This window comes from Corylus avellana, chromosome ca5, assembly GCF_901000735.1.
Source record: "Corylus avellana chromosome ca5, CavTom2PMs-1.0".
NCBI lineage: Eukaryota > Viridiplantae > Streptophyta > Magnoliopsida > Fagales > Betulaceae > Corylus > Corylus avellana.
In genome coordinates, this window is record NC_081545.1 from 1,670,091 (window position 1) to 1,679,929 (window position 9,839).

At 38.9% G+C, this 9,839-nt stretch overlaps 1 protein-coding gene across 1 annotated transcript; it reads right to left on the reverse strand.

Annotated features, from left to right (window-relative positions):
• Positions 1–268: 268 nt before the first annotated feature.
• Positions 269–3,871, reverse strand: LOC132180669 (calcium-transporting ATPase 12, plasma membrane-type-like). The gene is made up of 2 exons (XM_059593571.1): positions 3,425–3,871; positions 269–3,228 (listed from the first exon to the last, which is right to left on the reverse strand). The coding sequence occupies exons 1-2, from the start codon at positions 3,869–3,871 to the stop codon at positions 451–453; spliced, it is 3,225 nt and encodes a 1,074-aa protein (XP_059449554.1). The 3' UTR covers positions 269–450.
• Between the last annotated feature and the right edge of the window lie 5,968 nt (positions 3,872–9,839).

Genomic DNA, 9,839 nt, shown 5'->3' on the forward strand with positions numbered 1-9,839 from the left:
AAAAAAAAAAAAAAAAAAAAAAAAAAATTGACTAAATAATTTCTCTATAATATTTGTTATCTAATGCAAAATCAGATCATGCCATATTGTGCTTACATCTTTAGAGTTGCACAAGAGCTAATCGAAAACCAAAATATTTTAACATGTTTAGGGATAGGAGCAGCATTGTAAAAACAAGAATATCATCATTACACTTGTGTGACCAAGTACACATCAGGCTTCAATCCCTGCAATGAAAATTTTCATATCTTATTAGGGTAAACCACTATGAATTTCATTGATATTCGATGGAGTTAGGTCAAGCTATGACTCTATTAGACTTGAAAAAGTACATATAGTCCCACCATCTAAGTCCTTACACAGTTGCAGAAAGATGCTAAGAAAAAAAACAAAAGAAGAAGAATATCAGTACTACAACATTCTCACATTTAGACCAGACAATTGCACTACTTATTTATAAGCCACAGGCAGATTTTCGTACTGATTTACAATTGCGAAAAGTCCGGGCATCGCGTGGAAAAGAAACACAAAAAATGGGACACCAAAATGGGGAACATAGGGCCTAGGCCACCTATTCGAGGACCCATCATTTGAATCATCAACTGATCCAAAATCCCAAGGCCATTTTTTGAGGATATCTGCAAGCAATTTTAAGGCCAAATCCCACCCCATTGAAAGTGCAGCAACAATACAACAGGAACCCCACTGCATTGCATTCAACCTCACAAACTTGGTCACAATACCCAAATACTCAATCACCACCACCTGCATTGTCATCACAGCAGCCAAAGTGACCAAAAAGCAATAGCTCCGAACAACCTCCATCAACACTTGCTTCTCTACTATGTCCATGGCATTGAACTGATTAAAGATCTGACATAGGAAAAACATGTTGAAGATCATGGTCTTCCGGACATCGTCGTTCATGCCGAATCCCTTAAACTCAAAGATCAGCAAGACAGAAACCTGGTATATGACTTGAGCTGCAATGTTTCCACACATGGCCTTGGTTATAAGAGACCCTTTAGCTGGTTCCTGGCTTTTTAACTCCATCAACAGCATTTGGCTGCCTACAAGGCACATAACCCAATTCACCCAAATCATTTCTAGTCCTGTTATTGGGGATTCTCCTGAAACCATTGTGGTCACCAAGGCTATCATAAACCCAGAGATGCAAATGGTGAGCTGAAGTTGGATGAACTTTTGAATGTTGTAGTAAGCAAATCTGCCCGACTTCAAAATATGAAACAATGAACCAAAATCTTTGATTGTAATGTCAGAGCTCTCTCTTGCCAATTCAGTGCTCTTAGTCCGGACAGTGATCCCTACATCGGCTTCTTTTAAAGCTAGGGTGTCAGTTGTGGTGAAGCCTCCAAAGAAAGCAACTATATGACCTTCTTTTCGCAATTGCTGTATCATCCAAAGCTTGTTCTCAGGGAGGCAACTTCCTATGACAGTAACCAGATTCAGATTCTCCATCCTTTCACTGCTAATCAGTTGTCGAATTTCTTCACCATCATGTGCCACATGATTTGAACCAGGCGTAGATATTCCTAATCCAAAATCTATGGCTCTCACTGCCGAGAGCTCATCCTCCGACATCAACTTCACGGGTACTCCAGCCAATCTAAGATCTTTCACTACTGATCTTATCTCTTCCTGAGATGGGTATTTCAGACCCACTAGTGCCAACAAGTTCAACTCCTCTTCTCTGAGTTCTTGGTCCTCAATTTGCCTATAAGCAAATGCAATGGGTCTAAGACGATCGCCATCTTCCATATCTTTAATCATCTGCTCAAACTTTAATTTCATGCCTTCCATAGCATGACTTTGACCTCTGCAGTCATAGTAGTGTGAACACATTTCCAATATAGTCGATGCAGCCCCACACCAGTGCAAGTGTTTGATTTTTTCATCACTACCTTTTCTCCTCAACACAACACCTCTACCTTTCTTGATAGAGCTCAATCTTGTATACTCAAGAATGTCAAAACTTTGATCCAAAACCTCCATATTCAGACCCAGAAAGGAAATAAGCGAGTTGATGGGCGGGATAACAGTACTGATCTCATCAGTCACAAGAACTGACACGCTAATCCCCTGAAGCAAAGCTTCAACAACAGCTTGGCTAATTTCAGAGTCGACGGCGCCGTTGCTGATATCTTTCGCTCCGACAAAAAATCTGCTAACCTCCACCTGGTTACACATCAGCCCACCAGTTGCATCAACGCAGATGACTGTGACAGGCCCCATTGTGGCACAAGCTGATAAATTCTGAGGTTCTGCCCCATATATCTGCACCTTTTTGTTCCAGCAGTACAGAGAAATTGTAATCACAAAAGGCATTCCATGTTGTATACCTATCACCATGGCCGTAAGAGCACTTGTCAAAATCCAAATCTTTCCTTGAGATTTCAGGGAAATTTTCTCAAAGATCTTCATCACCATGCCCACCGAAACATTCCCCTTAAGGTCTGGCATAGGAGACCCCTTACTGCGATGGTGTTTGTCGCATAAGAGGCGGATAAACAGCACAAGAGCAATAAGCAGAGTGACACAAAAAGCAAACATTTCATTGTAATCATTTGGTTCATCAATCCGAGCTTTTAATAATGTCTTCTCGTTAGGATCATGAGAGGCCACCGAGCGCAGAGCTTTTCCCATAGCTGTATTATTGCCAACCGATATCACAAGCATCTTACCATCGCCCTCAACAACCTTTGAACCTGAGAAAAGAAACGGGTTCTGATGACAATCAATTTTGGAGTTGAAAACCTCATCCACTACCAAATTCTTCCCTTCATCAACAAACAAACCATCAGCCGGAACACGATCATCCTTCTTCAAAACCACTAAATCACCCTCCACAACATCAGAAATGGCAATCACTCGGGGCTTTCCACTTCTGACAACATTCACTTCCAATTTCCTAATGTTCCTTAACATCTCCCTCACCCTCTTCCTTTCATGGTAAAAGTTACCTACCGAAGGGAATGCAACAAGCAGGACTACAGCAACAAGTATAGCAACCCCATCATGCCACCCATCTTCAAGTCCATGCCCCATGATATCAATAGCAAATGCAAACCCAGCTGAGACCAAGAGCAGAAAAATTGTCCATTTGCTACAGGCCTGTAAGAAGAAGTATAAGAAGCCTTTTCCACCATCAGGGTTGTCGTTGGTGTTCCACCGCACCTTCTGATCTTGGCTGCCATCATCAATTCCCGCCTGTTGAGATAAGTGAAGTGAATAAGTAAATCACTCACACCTCTGTGTAAAAATGCCATTTTAAATTAAATTACTGAAAATGATAGTTTAAGATTTAAAAACATTAAATTAAAAAAATAAAAAATTAAAAAAATAAAAAAAGAAGTTTAAATTTTCAAATCACTGGGATACTTTTTAAAAAACATACGATTATTACCTCCAAATTAGAACCCAGAACGCTTGCAACCCAGCCAAGGCCGCCGTGTTTTTTAAGAGAGTTGAAGTTCTTCTCTTTAACAATCTGAACAACCTTGTTCCGATCTTCGTCTGCTGCTTGTTCCTCCCCAACAACAGAGGGAATTACATCAATAACATGTTGGGATTGTTCAGATTCAACTGCTGTTTCAGGCTCTTGTGGGCAAGGAGCATAAGGTATCGCCGATGGCGATGGCTGTGGAGATTCTTGACCATAAGGGGGTCTCTTGATGGAGACCAGAATCCCTACACCTATGCTCCGACGCCAAATGCGACGGTATTTGTCAGAACCAGTGGTTGTGGTGGTGGCGGCGGCGGCGGCGGCAGTGAGGAGCAAGCCATCACCAAGAGTGTTCTCTTCATCATGATCACAAGCTTGGTTGTCATTCATGGTGTTTGACTGGAACATGTTTCTGGGAACGCGGAAAAACGGAATTTTCCTCTGTTTTTTGGGAGTGAGGTGGCTTTCGTTGACTCGGGTACTCGTCACTTTACTCTGAAAGAAACTCCACAACAGTGAAAAAAACAAAAAACAGTTTTTCTAATTTTGGGAACTTGTAAAACAGAAAACGGTAGGAAATCTATTTAAAGAAAGTAGACGAGGAATTTGAAAAAATAAAATAAAAAATCCCATTTCCCCAGAAAATAAAAACAACTCGGTTCGAAGACGCTGCAATTTCAACAATTGAGAATCCTTCTGGGAAAATCTCTACATGAAAATCTGTCTTCTTTGAGTTTACAGATTTTGAAGCTGGGTTCTGTTTGTTTAATGCAGAAGTGTAAAGAGAAAATTTAACAAAATGGTTTTTTGATTTCACAAAACAGAACTTTTCAGACAACAATCAAAACAGAAAGAACTCGTATTTCTTGTTTATGGGTAGGTGATGGAGATGATTCAGATCATGAGGATCAAGATTCTTTTATAGGCGAAGGGAAATGCCAGACTGGGCTTAGGCCCAACATCCTGTAAAAGACTGGGAAATCACCTTGAAATTTCTTGTGTGAAAGCACTTCAAAATTTCTTGTGGAAATCACCATGAATTTTTTTCGTTCAAGTAATTGTATTGAAAAAAAAAAATAAAAAAATAAAAAAAAATAACGCTTTGAAATTGTTCTCCATGCAAAGAAAAGTCACCCCTGCTTATCCTTGATCACCAACGGTCAACGGTGGCTTGTGTATTGTAGATTGCATGGAAACTTGTTAACCAAAAATCTATAAACTGTGTTCATCCTATTAATTCTTTAAACTAAAAATGCATTTTGAAATGTGTTTTGCACGTAGTAAGGGATACTCTTGTTATTTGATCATATTAGTTTGTAAAAAATATTTGTGGGAAAAGTATCTCACTTTTTTTCTTTATTATTTTAAAGAAATAATAAATAATCGAATGAAAAATGCATTTGAAATTATTTGGCTTAAGTACTGTTAAAAAAAATTACAGCCCATTTGAAAAATTATTAACTAAAATAATAATAATAATAATAATAATAGGGGTAATTACCTTTTGCCTCCATGAACTATAGCGTCTTAACACTTTTCTCATGAACTACTAACTATGATACCTGACCTCATTAAATTACCATCTTATGACAAAAAGCTACATTCCATCAGTCAAAGAGGTTAAAATTGAAGGTCAACGGTTATGTGCAAGTTACGTGCCATTTTAAATTTTTTTCTTATACTTTTGCCTTCACTTTAGACTGAAAAAATGGCGCTTATATCCTCATAAACTCTAATCCAACACATGAAAACAATTTAAAATGAGGGCAAAAGTGGAAGAAAAAAAATTTAAAATAACACATGACTTACACATAACTGTAAACTGTCAATTTTAACCACTTTAACTGATGGAATGAGACTTTTTATCATAAGATGGTAGTTTGATGAGGTCAGGTGTCATAGTTGATAGTTCATGAAAAAAAAGTAATAAGACGCTGTAGTTCATGGAAGCAAAAAGTAATTACTTCTAATAATAATAATAGTATAGATTAGCTATTTGGTATAGAAATTTTTTTTTTAAAAAAAAAAATCTGTTGCATGTGAGATGTGATGCTATTGCTCTCGTACATTCTCTCTGTAGGCAAACACCATTGATATTAATTTTCAGCGCGTTCAATACGCGTAAGGCCGTACGTGGACGACTTTTCCCTTGCTTTTGTTTCCCAAACTCTTCTCTCATACACACACAAAAATTACTCGGGTGTTTCAGTCGAAATTGTTTGTTCAGTCAATCTGTCCATAAGCGCGTGGATATCGTCTGACAAACACTTTAATTCGCTTGTAATTGTCCATAAAGTCTAGTTTTTGTGTAAAGGATTTATGTTAAAGGAATGGTTAAATAGTAGTAAGATTTTTAAAAGGGTATACGAGGGACATAAATTAACCACAAATGAGTTTAATAAAGAGATGCGTGATCTTAAAGAATGTGAGAAGCACATATTTTTTTATTAATACTATTAAAAAAAACATATAAAAAGTACACGCTATTAGAAAAACATATGTTTTTCATATGAAAATATCAGATGTTCTTCGAGTATTCTTTTGGTCTTAAGATGAAAAAAAAAAAAAAAAGTAACCCTTATTTCTCTCACTTTATTTTTAAAAAATAAAATTCATCAAAACAAGAAGAACACCTAACATTTTTCTTTTTCACATGTTAAAAAGAAACAATTTTTAATTTTATTAGAGTACTTTATAAGAGAGCTTTATAGTTGTTGAATAATCTTAAATTGGGGTGAAACCGCGTACATTTGTCCAAGACAATTAAACTCGGCTGCTTGGAGTGAAGTTTGGGATTTGGGAGATGCTTCAAATAATTATTAGATTTTTTCCAATAGCTTTCCTTATTTTTCTCTATATTAATTAAATATTCTTTATTTATAAAATATAAATTCCAACACAACTCCTAATAAAGATAAAGAAATGAGAGAGGAGAGATAAATAATTTTGTATTAAAATAATGCATAGGAAAGCTATAAGAAACTTCTTTTGGTTTCCTACACATTATGTAAAACTGTAACATTCTCGATGCTTATAGAACCGATAAAATATCTGCTATGAGTGATATTTTTGTGATTTTTTAACATTTTCCTTATATGTAGAGAAGGGAAGGGAATATAGAAAAACTGCTAAGAATGCTCTTTTGTGGTTAATGAAGCAAAAGAAGCATTAAAAGGGACACAAACCCCTTTCAAACCTTTGCTAGGAGACTAGAACAACTATCGAAAGGTCGCTTAAACAGGAAAGGTACTGTCAAAATCTGAAGCAGAAATCGATGAAGAGGGAGGAGTACTATCTCCGATAGCACAATCTCCACTACTAAGCACAAAACAAAGCAGCACATGGAAGACTAAAACCCACAAAACCCAAAAAAAAATAGCAGGAAAAAAAAAATGAGAGAGCAAATAACATAAATGCACAAACAATAAACACAACAACAGATTAACAATGGAAAGGCTAGAAAACCACAAAACATCCAACAACAGCGGCATCGGCAGCGGGAGAGGCAACAAAAAAACTAAAAGGGGTCTTTGATCGTCGTGTGGGAACCATGCATCGACGCATGAACTATGGGGCAAAGGAAAGAAGGACAACGGCGGTGGACTAGCGCGTGAGAGACATGGGCTGATGGAGGAACGTAGATCTAGTTTCGAAGAAAACCGATCTACAAAATGGCCAAATCTAGGAAGGAGGAGACGAGTGGCGCAGTGTTAAGTGGAGAGGAAGACGAATGGCCCGTGGGGAAGCTGTGGACGGCAGCAGACGTAGAGAGGATGCTGTATTTGAGAGAGGAAAAGGGACAAAGTGGGAGGAAAAACACTTAAAGCACTAGCAGTAGACACCCAATCATTTTCCCTAAATTTAGGAAACAAAACTATTTTTTGCTTCCCTATACAAATACAGTCCAAAATAGTTTCCCTTAATCTTTCCCTATACCATTAAATATTAATATTTTTTTTATTGATTTCATTTCTTTTATCTCTCTCACTCTCACTTAGGCACATGGTAACATACAACACAACCTCTAGGTTACCTAAAGCAAAAACCTCTGCCACCCAAAGCAAGAACCTTTGTCAACCATCCTCCCCAACCTGTGTCACCCAAAGCAAGAACCAAAAAGAACACTTAAAAACAAATTCTCATAAAACACCATTCGGACATCACCCTCGAAATCAAAACAAGCCACAGAAAGTTCACACCAATTTGATCCGTCAACGTACCGAAATCAAAACTTCCAACACCAATCGACCCTAAAATTGTTAGGTGTGACTTGCCATCCATCACACGTGGGCCCCACTAGTTCTCTACTCCTTTTGGGTTTAGGAGACTTTTGTCCAAGTTTGTTTTGGAGTCATTCTCCTATGTGTAATTGGACTCCTTGTTTGACTTAGAGTAGAAGTCCTAGACCAACATGTAAAAGGAGAGTTAAAGCTTCTATATAAGGAATAAAGCACAAGGTGAATTTGTGTGTGCCAAAAACGTGAAGCACCGAAGGGAGGAGAAAAAGAGAGAATTTAAGAGGAGGTACAAGGGCAGCAACGGTGTTTTCTTCTTGGTGGTTTTTGGAGAAGCCAAACACAAGTGATTAGAAGAAAAAGGGTATTGCAGAGTGAGAGAAGAAAATAGAGATCAGCCGCCATCCGTTCCAGCAAAAGAAGAGTTTGTACATCTGTCTTTTGTATTCTATTTTGGGAATAATCTCTCTTGTGTGATAGTGAGATTTGGGTGTATTGGGGCTTTGGGATCTGAGTGATTTTCTCTCTACTATTTTTGTACTCCATCTTTTGATAGTGAATTTTCTCTGGGTCGTCTCCGCCAGTGGATGTAGGCTTGTTAAGCCGAACCACTTAAATCTTTGTGTCGTGCGTAATTGCCTAATCTTTGTTATTCCGCATTCTTCTTATTTTTGCATCTCACGGGTCTTGGGAAATAGGATTAATTTCCTAACAACTGGTATCAGAGTTGTTGGTTCGAGTGGGAGCGATGGTAAGTGACGAAGGAAAGATGGGAATCGAGAAATTCGACGGTAAAGATTTTGGGTTTTGGAAGGTACAGATTGAAGATATTCTTTATGGGAAGGATCTTCATCAACCTCTTTTGGAAGAACAACCCGACGACATGGATGATAGCGAGTGGGCTCTTCTTGATTGTAAAGCCCTGGCAGTTATCAGGTTATCATTGTCAAAATCAGTTGCGCACAACGTTGTAAAGGAGAAGACCACAGCAGGTCTAATGGCGGCCTTGTCAAGCATGTATGAGAAGCCGTCGGCTAACAACAAGGTGCATCTGATGAAGAAATTGTTCAACCTAAAGATGGCGGAAGGGGCTTCGGTGGCACATCATCTCAATGAGTTCAACACCATCACAAATCAATTATCCTCGGTGGAAATTAATTTTGATGATGAGGTTCGCGCGTTGATCGTCTTGGCATCTTTGCCCAATAGCTGGGAAGCAGTGAGGATGGCTGTGAGTAACTCTGTAGGAAAGAGTAAACTGAGCTATGAAGACGTCAAGGATTTGATTCTCAGTGAAGAGGTTCGCAGAAAAGATACGGGTGACGCCTCTTGTTCTAGTGCTGCTTTAAACCTCGAGACTCGGGGCAGAGGACAAGATAGAAACTCTGGTCAAGGCAAATCAAATTTCAGAAAAGGGAGAAGCAAATCCAGATTCGGACAACAACCTGAGTGTTGGAACTGTGGCAAGACTAGCCACTACAAGAAGAATTGCAGGGAACTGCGGAAGGAGACTGAGAGTGATTATGCAAATGAAGTGACAGAAGAAGTATATGATGCCCTACTTCTATCTGTTGACAGTCCCCTTGATTATTGGGTCTTAGACTCAGGAGTATCTTTTCATACGACAGCGATCCGTGAAATTCTCGAGAACTATGTTGGTGGAGACTTCGGGAAGGTGTATTTGGCTGACGGAACGACGCTAGATGTTGTGGGCTTAGGCGATGTTCGCATTAAAGTTCACAGTGACTCGGTATGGAAGCTACAGAAGGTCAGGCATGTTCCGGAGCTGAAGAAGAATCTGATTTCAGTAGGACAGCTTGATGAGGAAGGGCATTCAATTCATTTCCACGGTGGAAAGTGGAAGGTCAGCAAGGGAGTCATGATTTTGGCTAATGGTCATAAGACGGGTACTCTCTATATGACAGATGCTGATACAGATGCTGTTGTAGATACGACTGCTGACTCAAAACTATGGCACCTAAGGCTTGGGCACATGAGTGAGAAAGAGATGAAGGTACTTATGTCAAAAGGGAAACTACTGGGGTTAAAGTCAGTTGAGTCTGATTTATGTGAAGGCTGCATCCTAAGGAAGCAGAAGAAGGTGAGTTTCGCGGAAGTTGGCAAAGCACCTAAGCTTGGAA